This window comes from Tamandua tetradactyla, chromosome 5, assembly GCF_023851605.1.
Source record: "Tamandua tetradactyla isolate mTamTet1 chromosome 5, mTamTet1.pri, whole genome shotgun sequence".
Lineage (NCBI taxonomy): Eukaryota > Metazoa > Chordata > Mammalia > Pilosa > Myrmecophagidae > Tamandua > Tamandua tetradactyla.
Window position 1 is genome coordinate 156,315,783 of NC_135331.1, and position 16,247 is coordinate 156,332,029.

At 51.2% G+C, this 16,247-nt stretch overlaps 1 protein-coding gene across 1 annotated transcript; it reads left to right on the forward strand.

Moving 5' to 3' along the window:
- The first annotated feature begins 3,009 nt into the window (after positions 1-3,009).
- Positions 3,010-4,626, forward strand: POU3F2 (POU class 3 homeobox 2). The gene has a single exon (XM_077159286.1). It carries the CDS (start codon positions 3,010-3,012, stop codon positions 4,336-4,338), a length of 1,329 nt encoding a protein of 442 aa, XP_077015401.1. The 3' UTR covers positions 4,339-4,626.
- Positions 4,627-16,247: the final 11,621 nt, after the last annotated feature.

Sequence of the window (16,247 nt, forward strand, 5' to 3'; positions counted from 1 at the left end):
GGTCCGGGAGGACGGGCATTGCTTTGTGTTTCCCCGGGGATTTATTGGGCGTATTAACCCAGTACAAACACTCCGGCTTCCACTATCGGGAACTTTTCGGCTCCGTCGCCTGCCTGCGAAATGAGGCCGGGGTGGGCGGGGGGTAGGATCTGGAATGAGGCTTGGGACGTAAACGTGGTTGGATCTCCGAGCTGTAATCGTCAGTGCAGTCCCACCTCATACAGGAAGTTTTGATGTCCACATGCAGCCCATGCTCGCACCTTTCCGCCCAGCGCCCCATGCCCGGAGTTGAGAGCGTGATAGAAGGTGAATCTTCCAGCTAAAGAGACCGGATGGTGGGAGCCCGGCCGTTTTTGGTTCCCTTGGAGATGTCTCTGGACACCTCTTTCTTCCTTGGAGTTTATCACCCCGCGGGCTACAATGGGCCTTGTCCCTCAAGAAAGTGAAATCAAATTCAGAAAAAATGCAGACACCCGCCCGGGGAAAAGTTGGGGCGAGCTGCTGAGCACTCGGACACTGCCGTTCCCGGCAGTCCTGATCCTTCCCTCCAAAAGAGCTCTGAGCCTGAAGAGGACAGGCGACCCGGGGCCGCCCTGAGGAGGCTGTCCTGCTTGCCGCCCGGCCTGTCCGCCCCCTGCGGAGGAGACACGGGCGCCAGCCGCCGAGCCTGCGCTCTCCGAGGCTCGGACTCCCCTCCCCTCCTCCCTCCAAGCCCGTCAAAGTTACAGAATTCAGCTCCCCCGCGCGAGGCCGAGAAGCTCCGCGCTTGCGCTAGGAGTTAGCGCCACGCTGTGTGTGTCCTAGCCTCGCCGCGCGAGTGCGCGCGTGGGGGGTGCAGGTCCGTCCCGCTGGCGGCCTGGGGCTCGCCCCTCCCCTAAGCATTTCTCTCTCCCACACACGCTCATAAACACAGGACACGTGGAAATTTCTCCTCCAAAGCGCCTTGCCCGGGCGGGTGCTCAACGGGGTGATTTATAAACAGCTCAGCCACTCCCCAAAGAGCTCCTCTCCTCGTTAGTCATGATGAATTCTCTGGCCCGCTCCACTCTGCTGTCTCGATTAAGGCGATTGGAGGCCCCCAAAGTGCTCCCCCTGAGCGGTGATTTGGCTTCCCTCACAAGCACACAATGCGCGCGGCCCGGGATGGGAATTCTGGGTGCGATTCACGTTCCCTAAGGTCTTTCCCTTCCTGGCAGCGACTTTTTTTAATTCGCTTTGCCGAGTCCATGCCGCACAGCCGGCCCAAGTGGCGATCCCACCGCTTCAGCCACCGTCAGCGCCCAAGTCTCTCCCTACAAGGATCGAAGGCTCCGAAACCTGCAGCAGGCACCTGCTCCGGGTGGCCGGCGAACTGACGGCGCGGCGCTTTCACATTCCGCACAGCTGCACCACCGGCTGGGTACAAAGACCCGCGCGGTCTCTCCTCTGGAGGTGACTGCTGAAGGCTGAGCAGGGAGTTTGGCCAGTCTGTGGCTGAGAGCTGAGCTGGACCAACTCCTCCACCCGCTGGCGCCCACAGAAGTTACTGGTTAGTAAGGTTCCCTTAGCATCAGCGTACTCTCTCACACTCTTTCCTCTCTTTCGAGGCAGCTAACGGGAAAGTTGCACTGCAAAGCTTCAGGAGCGCAGGCAAACGCACACGCAGTTCCCCGCCGCCCGGGCTCTCCGAGTGGCCCTTCACTTCTCCTCCGCACCGGGATACCGCGCCCATCGCCAGCCCTCCTGCAGACTCGCACGAGGCGAAGATCTGCTCACTCAGATTCCTAGTTTTCTAAACCAAAAACGTGCGCACACCCAACTGTATGACTCTGACAGAGAGACTAAGTTTTGTTTTCAGTCCCGACCGCTGCGCAGTCTGAGCAGGGAAGTCCGCGCCTTAACAGGAACCGCTCACCAGCCATGACGCGGGAGAAGTATGCCTCTTACGGGGTCTTTTTGCAGAGGCACTGGCTAACATTTGGGCCTGCTACCCTAAAACAGAGGTCGCCTGGTTAGCGGCGGAGTGGAGTGGGGGGGGGGGGGTCTTTATTGTGGTCAAAAGAAGGTGCACACCCTGAAGCAAGAGGCAAGTGGGCACTGGAATTCTAACCGTGGGGAAAAAGGAGACTGCAACGGGGGACAAGTCTGGCTCCTGAACCTAGGTTTAAGAGACGCTGGTGTGTGTTTGTGTACATGTCCCGAGGTGAATAAAAATCTGACTCCTGCTTGCTCAATGCGACCCAGTCTTTCTCCTGCTCCCTCTCCCTCCCCACCCCACCCCCACCCCCACCCTATGGAGAGAAGGAGATGGACCCCACCCCCCAATCCAAATCTTCCAAGTGGCAATGGTCGATAAGAGCACCGGGGCCGTCCCCCCCCCCCCCCCCCCCCGCCCCCCAGCCGGCTTTCTCTGCCTGGGAGACAGATGGGGGCGGAGCCCATCTGAGAGGGGCGGAGGAGGCCTGGGGTGGGGGAGAAGAGGGAGGAGTGAGGATTGAGAGAATCTGAATCGCAAGGCTGGCGGTGGGCGGGGGGGACCCTGAGGAGGAGGGCAAGGAGGACTCCGCGCCCAGAGGGAGAGGGGGGGCAGCTCTGCACCAATCAATGGCGCCTGCCTAGGAGGTTGCTAGCGGTATCCACGTAAATCAAAGGGCGCGGAGCCAATGGGAGGGGGCGGAGGGGGCGGGGCTCAGGCGCGTGCCGCTGCGAGCCAGCGCTGCCAAGAGAGCGGGAGAGAGCTGGAGAGAGCAGGGAGAGGGGGGAGCGCCGAGCGAGTCAGAGAGTGAGCGAGAGCGAGAAGGAGGGAGAAGAGGAGAAAGAGAGCGAGAGCGGGCGGGCGGGAGGCGGCAGCCGCAGCAATAGCAGGAGCAGCAACAGAAGGCGTCGGAGCGGGCGTCGGAGCTGCCTGCTGAGGGAGAGACAGAGAGGAGAGAGAAAGAGAGCGAGCGAGAAGAGGGAGCCCGAGGCGAAAAAGTAACTGTCAAATGCACGGCTCCTTTAACCGGCGCGCTCAGTCCGGCTCGGAGAGTCATGGCGACCGCAGCGTCTAACCACTACAGCCTGCTCACCTCCAGCGCCTCCATCGTGCACGCCGAGCCGCCCGGCGGCATGCAGCAGGGCGCGGGGGGCTACCGCGAGGCGCAGAGCCTGGTTCAGGGCGACTACGGCGCGCTGCAGAGCAACGGGCACCCGCTCAGCCACGCTCACCAGTGGATCACCGCGCTGTCCCACGGCGGTGGCGGCGGGGGAGGTGGCGGCGGCGGCGGGGGCGGGGGCGGCGGCGGGGGCGGCGGCGACGGCTCCCCGTGGTCCACCAGCCCTCTGGGCCAGCCGGACATCAAGCCCTCGGTGGTGGTGCAGCAAGGCGGCCGCGGCGACGAGCTACACGGGCCGGGCACCCTGCAGCAGCAGCATCAGCAGCAGCAGCAGCAGCAACAGCAGCAGCAGCAGCAGCAACAGCAACAGCAACAGCAGCGGCCGCCGCATCTGGTGCACCACGCCGCCAACCACCACCCGGGGCCCGGGGCATGGCGGAGCGCGGCGGCAGCAGCTCACCTCCCGCCCTCCATGGGAGCGTCCAACGGCGGTTTGCTCTACTCGCAGCCCAGCTTCACGGTGAACGGCATGCTGGGCGCCGGCGGGCAACCGGCGGGGCTGCACCACCACGGCCTGCGGGACGCGCACGACGAGCAGCACCACGCCGACCACCACCCGCACCCACATTCGCATCCGCACCAGCCGCCGCCGCCGCCGCCGCCCCCGCAGGGCCCGCCGGGCCACCCTGGCGCGCACCACGACCCGCACTCGGACGAGGACACGCCGACCTCGGACGACCTGGAGCAGTTCGCAAAGCAGTTCAAACAGCGGCGGATCAAACTGGGATTTACCCAAGCGGACGTGGGGCTGGCGCTGGGCACCCTGTACGGCAACGTGTTCTCGCAGACCACCATATGCAGGTTTGAGGCCCTGCAGCTGAGCTTCAAGAACATGTGTAAGCTGAAGCCTTTGTTGAACAAGTGGTTGGAGGAGGCGGACTCGTCCTCGGGCAGCCCCACGAGCATAGACAAGATCGCAGCGCAGGGGCGCAAGCGGAAAAAGAGGACCTCCATCGAGGTGAGCGTCAAGGGGGCTCTGGAGAGCCATTTCCTCAAATGCCCCAAGCCCTCGGCCCAGGAGATCACTTCCCTCGCGGACAGCTTACAGCTGGAGAAGGAGGTGGTGAGAGTTTGGTTTTGTAACAGGAGACAGAAAGAGAAAAGGATGACCCCTCCCGGAGGGACTCTGCCGGGCGCCGAGGATGTGTACGGGGGGAGTAGGGACACGCCACCACACCACGGGGTGCAGACGCCCGTCCAGTGAACTCGAGCAGGGGGAGGGGCAGAGCGCGGGGCTCCCCCTCCCCTTCTGTCCGTGGCCCCTTTCCAGCCCCCTTGTTCCCTCTAACTTCTGATTGTTCTTTTATTTTTAATTATTTCCCCTTCCCTTACAAAGAAAAAAAAATGATAAAGGAAAGCAACTAAGGCACTGGACTATCCTTTAAACGGTAGCAGGTGTAATGATGTGTTTTGACCTTTACAGGCGAGTACCCAGGCAATGGAGTGGAGTGTCTCATAGAGTGAGGAGAGAGTGCGTGTTAGAGAGAGAGAGAGAAAGAAAGATGACAAGCACTGAGATAAATACCTGGCAAAACTAAATAAATTACCAAAAGAAAAAAAAAATCCTCCAGATTGTGGTAAACACAAAAACGCAGCTTCCTGATGCTGCGAGTTGGCACATGCTGCTGTGTTTATTTAATGTGGATCCCCATCAGCAGAGAGGGAAAAAATACACACATTCTTTGATGTAGGCAAAATGTAACCACATAAATTTGCACTGCAAGAAAACTGAAGTTTACATGAACAAATTCCTGAACAATATTTTTCTCTTGCTCCCCACCATTAATTTTGAAATTGCCTTTTTTGTTTTTGTTTTGTTTCGTTGTGCTCAGTGGAGAGAGTTGCAGCCAGCTCTTGGCCACCCTCCATTCTTAATGCTCTTGCATTGTCCCTTGTTCTTCCTACTGTTTGTGAACTTTGGTTACCTTCAGACCCCCCCACACATACACACACATCGGTGTAACATTTATTGCTCATTTTACCAAAGCAAAACAATTGGCTTCATAGAAAATATTTTTCTGCCTTCAAGAAATATGCATAGTCTACCCACTTTATCTGAGCAAGAATCCAGTTTGTAATATAAAAGTGAGAATCAAGTATTGGTTATACTGCCAGCCACAAAGTAAACTTCATTTTCATGCAGTGTTTTGGGGGGAGGTTATGCAGGAGAGAAAAAGAAAAATCAATAGTGAGTGACCGATTGCTTCATTTTATCAGGCGGGCGCCCATTGTGAAAAAGCTCAGAGGAAATGTGGAGGTTAAATATATTTCCAGAGTTGTCCAACAGAAAGAAAGTGACACTTTGAAGAGAACTAGAGAAATATGAATCTTCAGACACCCCTTCACAGTTCTCTGCCTTCACTTCTAATAACTTAATTATGAGGAATTATTTGTGCTGACAGCAGCTGTTAAATTTCGTTCCTCAAATAGCCTTTTTTTAAACATAAAGAAAATAACCCGGAAATTTAATGGTGTATGCACAGATTGTGGTTCTTAGCACACAAATACCCACATGCATACATAGAATATCTCCACTGAGTAGACAGGGTTTGTCTTCACTGGGTCATGTTTTTCAAACCATGTTTAGAGTCCCACACCCTCTTCTCCCACAATTTATTGCAGAAAATACCAGTTTGACTTGAAGAGCTTTTCTTCTTCCCTCTTTCACTAAGAAGCCAAATGGAGTGAGAAATTGCTATTTTCAATCCTTCCTTTTCTCCCCTTTGTTAATAGTTACGTGTGTTTTTGACCTTATTTTGATGGAAAACGGTTAAGTCCCAAAACAAAAGACTCTACTGGGAAATCTAGGGGAAAAAAAAAACAACTTGTAACTGTATTAAAAATAAATACCATTAAACTGTGATCAGTTAAAAAAAATTTAAATCATCAGCACAAAAGGGCGCTAGAAGGGAAAACACTGTTTATTAATCTTATAAGTTTGGGGGCTTTATTTTCTGATTAGGTGTTAGACAAATTTTTATTTTAAAAAATTAAACACTCACTACCATAAATTATGGTTCTGTTTCAGATTAGCACTGCACTCTGTAGGTAAGATTTTAGGACTATGTTTTATATTGTCTTTCAAACACCCGTGATTGTTTCATTTTCAATGTTTTTGCAAGATAAATAGTGACTTATCATGGGCATATTTATTTGCCTTTATTTCATTTCCCCCCAACGAATGTCACAAGGAGATGGGCGCGGAGCTGCTTCAGGGTGCATCACGCTGCTTGTTCCTGAGGTGTGAGGGTTGTCCCTTAGTGAAGCAATCCAGAGCAGGGCAAATAGCCAATGGTAAAGGGAGGAAATGAATTTTCAGATACTTATTACCAAGTTGGTAAGGTCAAAAGCTGGAGTTCAGGGGATATGTGTAAAACTCCTCTAACTCTCATAGGTTTACTAAGAAAGTTACCACTGAACCTTACCACTATGTATATATGTTTAATATCTGTCTTTTGAAATGCAGAAATAGTTTAAATGTTTCTTTGTCTATTTTTCTTTTTTTTTTTAATGCTACCCAGGGAAATATTTTCATATCATTTTTAAGTGGCCTGCCTCAATGTATATTTATTTCTTTTAAAGCAAAAAGGTTCTGGAAACTGTTTTTCTGTAGCTTTAAATGAGTAGGTGAGCAAAATCTATATGGGATGTAATTTTTTGTTCAGTCTCTTTAAAAATAATTTGTTTTGGTACATTTGGTTGTGCTTGTGGGGAAAAATAAAAACGCAGAGATCCTTATATATTTATGTTAAAGTAATATTTTATTATCTACATAAAACAGAAATGCACAATACCTTCATAGTTTGTTCTAATTATTGAAATATCTTTATTTTATTTTTAAAGATAGTGCCAACTTTTAAAGGGGGAAAAAACCTAGACCTTATACTGATTGAGTTTAAGTTGTGTGTAAAGCACTTCCCTTCCTTTATACTTCATGAAGTTTTGGAATAAATTTTATGCATATACTGCCAGGTTTCATGTTTATAACTTACAGAGCTCTTAAACATAGACTACATTCTGATTTACTTTTCTTTGCAAAAACCATCGGCCCCAAATCTTTCAGTCCTACATCTGTAGCAGTAAATTGAAGTGGTCATTGGGTTTGAGCTTCAGTTTGCCATTTGATGGTCTGACAAAGGGATGTTTGTTCCCTTTAAATATATGCAAGTATCTCTGCATATTCTTTCCAGATTAGCTTTAATATATCCAAATGTGATTTTTGGGGGGAAGCATCAATGGAACTAGCTGGGTTTAAATTTTTATTTGCAAGTTCTCACATAATTTGGGATGTACAGAAAGGCAGGGCTTTTAGTTAGGGAGATTTTTTTTTTTTAAATAATGAACAAATACCTTTCAACAAAAGAATAACCCTTGCAATATACAATATGTGTGTTTACCAAGTGGTCAGAAATAGGACCTACATATTATTCCTGTTTGGTTTCCAGAACAGGATGGATTTAGCAATGGTTTACATGATAGTTGTCTATTTTTCATCAGGCAAACAGGCTCTAAAACAAGAAGAAAAGGGGACATAAGGGAGCAACCCAAGCCGTGATGCTAATAACAGATTATTTCAAGCACTTTTAGATGGAACACTACACTTAGCAAAATCAGTTCTAAAAAGGTTAGTGAGAAAGCCAAGCAGTGTTGGGTTCCTTTACAAGTTTGCGGATGTATTTAAAGTCCTCCTTGGTACATTGGTTTAATAAGTGTAAATGTCTATTTTGAAAGGTAGTTTCTGGGCTTATTATATCTGATCATCTTTTCTAACTCCTAGTCAATACTACATGGGTCCCAAACAGATTCGGCCAAATGATCTTATCAATAGTCTGGATGAGAAGTGACAGAAAGAAGAAGTGTTTTGTGACCGCAGACATGCTGATGGGTAAAATGTTTAAGCTGGGTATAGATTTGAGTTCTGGGTCAATAGCCTCCTCTATTGTAAGCAGAAAACAAGCAGCATCTGCCCTCTGCAGGGCATTTTAGTGGACCTTGCGAAGGCTTTTTTGTTCTTAGCTACAGGGGCTACTGACTGGAAACCATCACGTGTTAAGCGGACACGCCATGGTTTGGATCCTTGCTTGCCTTTGGGATCCTAGGGCTACTGAGGCAGTTTCTCTGCCAGTTTTGGGAATGTTTAACACACTAAGGTGAAAAACTCCATCCCTGCCACGGAGAGAAAATTGTGCGGCACTCTTCTGTAAGATGTTGGGTAGCCACAACAACACCCGCTTTCTTTCCCCTATAGATTGTGATACAAAATATGGCCATCCCGAAAGAGCTCCTGTGTTTCCTCAAAATATGTCTTTTTAAAAATTGATAGTGTAAAATGGGGGAGAAATGATCATGTGTAAAAGAGTTATATGAAGGTCAGATGAAGGGAATAGCCACAAATAATAGTATGTGCAGTACTTAACTTCTAAACACTCTAAGTTCCCATGAAGTAACCACCTTTATGTTTCAGATGGCAGTAACAAAAGCACTCTTCTCCTTCCCCTCCAGCTCCTACCAGACTGCACACTGCTTGGCAGATTTTTCTGGTGATATGGCTCTGATAAAGGCACTTATCTTTTTATCTTTTTATTTCTCCAAAAGCAACTTATGAAAGAGATGTAACAACAACAATAGAAAATGACATTTGGGTACATTGGTACCTGTGCATATATATCTATGTGCTGCATTTTTTGCCTTTCATTTGCCTTATTTTGAAAGCAGTTTGGGTAGTCCTGGGGAGCTGGGTGAGAAAATTTATCTTTTTATCATTTGTCTCTGTGAAATGTCTTTGTTGATTTTTCGTCAGTTCATAGAACTCTGTTCTAGATTCTACTGAATTCTTAGACATGTCTGTTAAGAATAAGATAAAGAACAGAGCTTATCCAGAAAATGAAAAGATGGTGAAGTGAGGGGTCAGTGGTAAAAGTCTGCTTGTATATTTCGGTGAGTAAGGCAATGGGAACTGTGCTTATTTAAAATAAAAGAAGAAGATGCATCTTGAAGAGCCATGAGTACTATGCATCTGGACAATATGACTTAATGGGATGTACAGCTAAGTTTTATATAAATAGTTTCCCTATTCAGGAAAGTTTACTCTTTTAATACAGTACAGTCTCTTATCAGGGGGAAGAATGGTGATAGAAGACAACCAGGGCTCCAGATACCTATTACCACCACTTTATTCAGGATGGGGAACAATACAAAAGTGACAGGGGCCTGCCACCCAGCTAGCCAAATCATGGAATCTGCTGACCCACATTTGTAGAACTCAGGCCAGTGTTATTTCAATGCCCCTTATCTATAGGTGGGTTATGGGAGCACCAGAAGAAGGCTCTTTAGTTTTCTTTAAGGCTTTGCTTGGTTATAAAGATAAAGATGTAATCGCAATATTTTCACATTCTGGTGTTTGGTCCGAAGCTAGGAAATTTGTTCCCTTCTTTATTTTTTTTAAAGCTAATTAACTTTATCATGTAGTACCTCCCCTTTGTCCTAATAACAACTCTGCTTGGCTTAGCTGTTAGAGATTTTAGAAACAATATCATATCCCATCAAAACAACCCTGGCTTCTCTTATTGTTCCTAGAATTCTGGTTGTTGATAACATTAAGATGTGTCAGTACTTTAAAAAATGTCTGAAATGTTATTTAATACACCAGTAAAAGTGCATCTATATCTTAAAGTTTATTCCTTGCACGTCTTTCTGAGTTTTTATAGCTCTTTGTCTGGGATTTGGGAGGGGGGCGGGGGAGGAGAAACTTCCATATGCGGTGCGCACGAGGAGCCTGGGCTCCGGAGTGGCCTGTAGCTGGCTGCAAGCAGCTCTCTGCTCCTAGAATGGGGAGCTGTCATCTAGAAGAGAGAAGGAAATAAATGCCCCACAAAGACGCACTTGTCACTGATTTTAGAAAGACAGGGGAGTGTTAGGACCCCATCTGAGCAATATGGAGGAGATTTTAATTGTTATAAATTGTATACGATTAACTCTCCGTGTGCCAAATGACGGCAGCAGGAAACCTCGCTGTAGAATAAATTTGAATCTGCATCATTTTTGATTTGGGGCATATAATTTTCCTCCCACCAGTGAGTCATCTGGGTTTGTTGATTAAAATGAAAATCCACCCCCCCCCCTAAAATATGGCCATTGAATATGTCAGGAGAGAGAGTTGGGGGAAAAGTTTCTTGTGGTTTTGTAACACAAATTAATTATTGTAAATCACTGGGCTTTTATGAGGTTCAGGCAAATTCACGTGGATAATATTGGGAGGTCATTCCCTCCCCCTCATATCTCATTCTGTTAGAGGAATTTTTATGTGACCTTTTATATTCCATAGCACATGATTCTGGAGGCAATTATTTGACATTAGTAACTTTTTGTTGTTGTTGTTTCCCTAACAAAATATCCGTTTAAAGCTGTTGTAGCACCTTTGACTGGGCAAGGCGGGCAGGTGTGCCTCCCGCGGCATCTGGGACGCAAAGCAGGAACCTGGGTCTCTCCGCGCGCCCCCCAACCTCAGGAAAGGGAAGCCCAAAAGGCCTGGCTCGCCGGCCCAGAGAGGGGAGAGAAGTGAAGGAGCCGGGCGTTCCTGTACGCCCCCGTCCTCCACCCCAGTCCGGCCGTGGCTCTGGGACGCCGCAGACAACCCCTGTGTGTTTGCCTGGAAATAGGGGCTTCTCTGCGGCTCCCCGGGTTCCGATGCCCGGATCCCCGGGGGAAGGTCGACAGCCCAGACGTCGCAGACCATTACATGTGTCTCCTTCTCCAGGGAAACCCGTATGGGGTTGGGGGCGGCAGGGGGGCGACGACCTCTAGGTTCGCCCACTCGAAGCTGCGGCTAGAGGTGGTGAGGAGGAAGGCAGATGCTTCGGGTCGCCGCCCTCGGGGAATTTAGGTGTAGACGCGACGACTTGGCAGGGCCTCTCTGGAGGCGCGCGCGGCTGGGGCAGAGATGCGGTGGATGGCCGGGGTGGCTGGGGGCCGAGGGCCCAGTAACGAGTGAATCTCCTAGCCTTCTGCCCGCGAGACTTTTCCTCCGAACTCTGCAAAGTCGGGCCCAGGAACTTGCTCCTGCATGGATGAGGGAATCGTGGAGACGGTGCCCCAAGAGAAGAGGGTAGAGGAGGCAAATGCAGGAAAACTGGGGAGGAAAAAGGGAACTACTGCCTGAAAATGATTTGGGTTTTTTCCTATCGGGGGTGGGACGGGTTGGGAAGGGAAGAGCCGAGAACTGGCGAGAGAAGTTCTCAAGCTTGTGCCCATCAGCTCCCACCCCTCAAACTTCCGGCTGTGCCTGACCCTGGCTCCTTGCCTTCAATGGAGAGAAACCCACTCTCCAAGCGCTGAAGCACGGGGGAAACGAATCTCTGAATGCCGGGAAACCTACCACTCCCTGGTGGGCCTAAAATCGCTCTTATGGCTGCACAGGAGAAAAGTCAGTTCCCCAGAGAAGGGAACCTGGGAACCCCTCTGGTCTCCCTGTCACCCCACTCCAGAGCTGAGGGCCGCAAGTCAAGAGCTTCCTCACCGCAGGACGCGAGGCCTGGCGTCCTTCGCGGGCTGGGCCCTCGCCAGGCCGGCGGACGCGCCCCTTAGCCCTCCAAGGCTCCTGGGAGGAGTCGCCGGGCGGGAGGTTATCACGCAGGCAGGGCTTAAAACGTTCACAGACCCGCGCCGGGAGTTCTTACGTGGCCTTTCGCCTACCCGAGGAGGAGAGGCCAGGCGGGGGCCCCGGGCGCTCGAGGCCCGGGTGTGCGGCGGGGCCGCGGAGGCGGGAAGCTGGCGGAGGAGGGGTGGGAAGGCGGCCAGCTGCAGAAGCAGGGTCTCCCGCGGGGCGCGGGGCTGTGCTGGCGCCCGGCCTGGCTTCCGCCGGGCCCGCCGGGGCCTCCTTCTCGCTCCCGCCGCGCCCGCCCGCGGCCACTCACCGGGCCTCGTGGCCAGCGCGGGCGGGGACGCACGCAAACAAGGATGCTTCTATTTACTCGCCTCTGCCTGTGGATTTCTAAGACATTCAGCAGGCACAATCATTAAACTAATTTGTATTTGATTGTTTGGGCGGACGGAGGGTAGTTTTATTACGCTAAGCATTCAAGCAGGCACGCATCGCTGATTACCAGTATACATTAAATAAAGTTGTTTGTACACATTGTCTTACCACATATAGGCAGAGGCTTATTATTCTAATTACTCTAATTAGTGCATTGAAATGTTTTCTACTTGATTTGAGGAGACAGTGATTAGTTCTATTACTTCTTTTAACTCGTATTTTATGGAAAACTGTTGGTGCATGTTCAAATTACTTTATTTGCCCCTGGAATATAACGCTGACCCAAACGCAGTGAACTGCACGGCCCTCGTGGGGCCCCAACTTTGATGTGGGCCTCGGCTTGGAAGAGGCGTCTGTTATTTATTATTTCCCTCCCGCCCGCGCCGCGGCGTCTCCCAGCGCAGGGCCCGCCGCCCCCACTCCATCCTGCGCCCCCGACGCGCTGCCGGCTCCTGCCGAGTCCGAGGAGGACCCCACACCTGCTCGGACGCGGCATCACCGGCCTGCTGCCCCGCTGGTTCCCCGGGTGTGATGACTTTTAAAAGACGCCCTTAAGCATAGTTTCCGTGAATCTGTTTCTTGAGTTTTAATGTTACTATTAATTGATAAGATCAGCTCATCAAACATACTATTTCGATAGGGAATTGTAATTAAAACCTTAATCCTGTTTGAGACTTTTTTTCCTTTAAATTCCTTTTTCTTATGGAAGGGGTGCAAAGTTCACTATAAAAAGTGTTATAACAGGGAGATTAATTCGTTATCTAAATAACAATCTTTGCTATTGATCCAACGTACTTTCTGCCTCCTTTTGTGTTGGTCGGTGAGGCCCTTAAAAAGGAGACTACGACAAAGCAGACGATTTGGACTGAGCCCGGCAGAGACCGATCGACTTGGGAAAGCGAGGGTGCACCCCACCCCCCTCAACCACAAATAGAGGAAGCCCCTGCGGTCTCGAGGTGGGTCCTGCCTGTCCCCGGCGACGCCACCGGGGAAGCGCAGCGCCGAAGCCCCAAGCCTGGGAGCCGGGCCTCTTCCGCGCCCCTCTCCCCTCCCAACGGGAGGTCTGCTCAGCCTCTAGGTAAATATTCGACCTGTTCTGCTTTTACTTTTAATATTTAAACTCGGATTATCCCGTCTCTAAATGCGTGCTCCTAACCTTTGCCGGTGGCGGGGATGTAATAAATCCTGGCCGGGCCGGAGCGCTCAACCTCCCCCAGCCGCGGCCAACGCCCCCCGCCCCGCCCCGCCCCGCGGGCCCCAGCCCCTCCGCCCCTCGCCGCCTGCAGCGAAAGCCCCGCCGAAAAGAAATCAGCGCTTCCCGACAGCTGACGGTTGAGCATCAGGGGCGCTCCCAGGCTGGGAGAGGCCACCCTTTATCCCGGCTGAGGAGTCCTCGGGGGCTGCAGATGGAGTCGGGCTACCCTGCGGCGCCCCGGGAGCAGAAAGAGCTCGGCTTGCCTAAGGCAGCAGCCCCCAGGTCTGGGACGGGGGGGTGGGGGGGAGGGGGAGGTTGGACAGGGGTAGCTGGTGATGGAGCGTGGACCCTAGCCAACTCTATCTCCCTTTCTTGCACGCCTCCTTTTAAAAGAGGTCGTGGCCCTGGTTTGAGAGGAAGCCCAAGAATTTCTGAAGCGAAGAGGAGCGTTTGTGCTCCCGGGTCAGCTCAGTGGTCCGAGATTTTCTTCTTTTCTAAGAGCTTACCCCGACTCGCACCCCCCCTTTTCCCCTCTAATAAAGTCTTCTATCCCCACGCACAGATTTGTTATGTAACAAAGTCTCCCAGGCGAGTTTAACTGGAGAATAAAGGACACCCCAGCCCCACCCCTCCTTTCCGTTCCTTCCCGCCCTCCCCCCCCCCCCCCCCCCCCCCCCCCCCGCCCTTTTCCCAGTGCATCTGTTCTCCGGGACTTCAGTCCTTGCACTCGAGGGCCGCAGGCCTTAGCCGAGTAGAACTTTGGCGCCTCACAGTGGAATGTTTTCGGAACTACGCTTTGATTTTACCGCCTTCTACTCTGTTCAAATGTTTTGTTTCAATCCAGTTCTTTCCCTTCCACTCTTCTCCCTCCTCACTCTATATTCTTTACCCCAAACTCTCCCAGCCCAAAATTGCGAAGGTGAATCTGTGTATGACTTATATACATATTTTCTAAGTATCCGTTCGTAGGCCGTTCCGGAGTAGAGATTTGAAAAACTTTGCCTTGAAAAGCCACACAATTTATAACAGAAGAGTTTCCAAATGAAGGTAGGAAGGAAGAATCGCTTACCAGCCCTCAGTTCCTACGTGGTTTTGTACTGTAGTAAACAAATCTTCAGTCTCTCAGAGAAACCCCAGGTTTTCAGGGCCATCAAAGACCAGAACACAGGGTTAGGAGTAATGGTTAATAACAGGTAGAATTCTTCAGGCAGGAAAAAGGGAGCCAGAGATTTTATTTTAACCCAGCCCAGTCGAAAACCTGTGACTTCTATTTAGTAGATTTGTTCAGTTTGGGGCCTCAAAAGTGAGGTTTTTTTTTTTTTTAACCCATTTTCCTGTAAAACTACAACTTTTCTAATAATAATAAGAGTTCCCAGCTGTCACTTGGGGAGGACCAACCTATTGAAGAATTTTCCAGAATAGGAAAACATCCCCAGAAACTCTTAGGAAATTCAGCATGTGAAACTGAATTTTGTTCCTTCAGGGCCCAGTGAATTAGTCTTTCTCCCATATTAAGGCCACTTCTACGTGATTTCTGCGTTCATCCCATGTGACATCGTAAAGATGGGGAAAAGAGAACATGGTGCACAGGTGGTGCCCAGTAGTAATAAGGAACTACCGTGCACTTGCAGGCCTAACACCTGGATTTGTGTACCAGCTCTGTGCTTACTAGCCAGCAGCCTGGGGAAAGTCACAAGAAATCTCCAGATCTCAATTTCTTCATGTGCAGAATGTTGATAACCACTTCTTTATCTTTCCAACAGGGGTAAAGTAATGCTCAAATGAAATAATGAACAGGAAAGTACTATAAAAAGTAGAAGCTCAAGGTCAAGTGCTGTTGTTGCCAACTCCAGCCGAGGCCTCTGCTGGCTGTCCACCAATAAATGTTTTTCACTTAAAAACAAGGCGGCCTATCGCTGGCCGTGTGGGGAAAGAGAAGTGCAAGGACAGCCATCTCAAGTGCATTTATCCAGCCAAGGCACCACCGATTCTGACTAGCTTTAAATCAGGGCTGTTACTGCACGGGGGGGTTTGCGTTTAGTAGGTCCAGGCCCTGGCCTGTAATGAAAACCACCTAGAGGGCCTCCAACGACACATGCCGCCACACACCATTAGTCGCAGCGATTGTAGCTCCGCGGCGACGCGGGCTAGGGCAGGCCTCCTGCAGACCACTCCATTTCTTTAACATCTTACGACCTCTCACGTTTATAGCGTCCTTCTCTGGGTGTCATTTATAGCAACCTGCATTAGTCATAAGAAAATACTGGGATCAAACACTTAAAACTAACCACACATACATAAAGCAGCAGCAACACCGACTACTGACCACCAGCAGCTTATCATAAATCTGTGCAGACCTCCCACCTGTGGAGAGCTCAGGGGTCGCGCGCCACCTCCACCACAGGGCACGGGAATAAAGACCGTTTGGATCCTCAGGGTGTTCCGCGACACCCCGGAGTAGCCGCGAGGGGCGCCGTGGCGGAAGCCGGTCCCCCTTCCGGGGACCGTCGGCTACTCTGGGTCCCATCGATGGGACCAGTTGGCACTTCCGCCGCCCCGGGCTCCCCTCCGCCCCTCAGGCGTGGGGCGGGGAAGGGCGCTGCCCGGGCCTGTCCCTCCCTTTGCCCGCGTAGAGAGGCCCCTTTGGGACGCCCAGCCCGGCCTGGGGGCAGGTTCTAGGCGTTTCCATGAGGGCACGGAAGACGACGGCTCCCGAGCGCCCCCGGAGCCGCTGGCCTGGCTGCCCCGGCTGCCCCGGCGACTGCCAAGCGCGGTCTGCGCGCGGGTCCCTGCGCTGGGGCCCCGAGGGCGCGGACAGGCTCGCGGCGCCCCGAAGCGCAGGCAGAGAAAGAGCTAAACTCGCGGTCGCTCAAGGAGCTGCCCG

Excerpts from the sequence above, each read along its gene's own strand:
- POU3F2 (XM_077159286.1), top strand. The coding sequence starts at position 3,010 with ATGGCGACCGCAGCGTCTAACCACTACAGCCTGCTCACCTCCAGCGCC.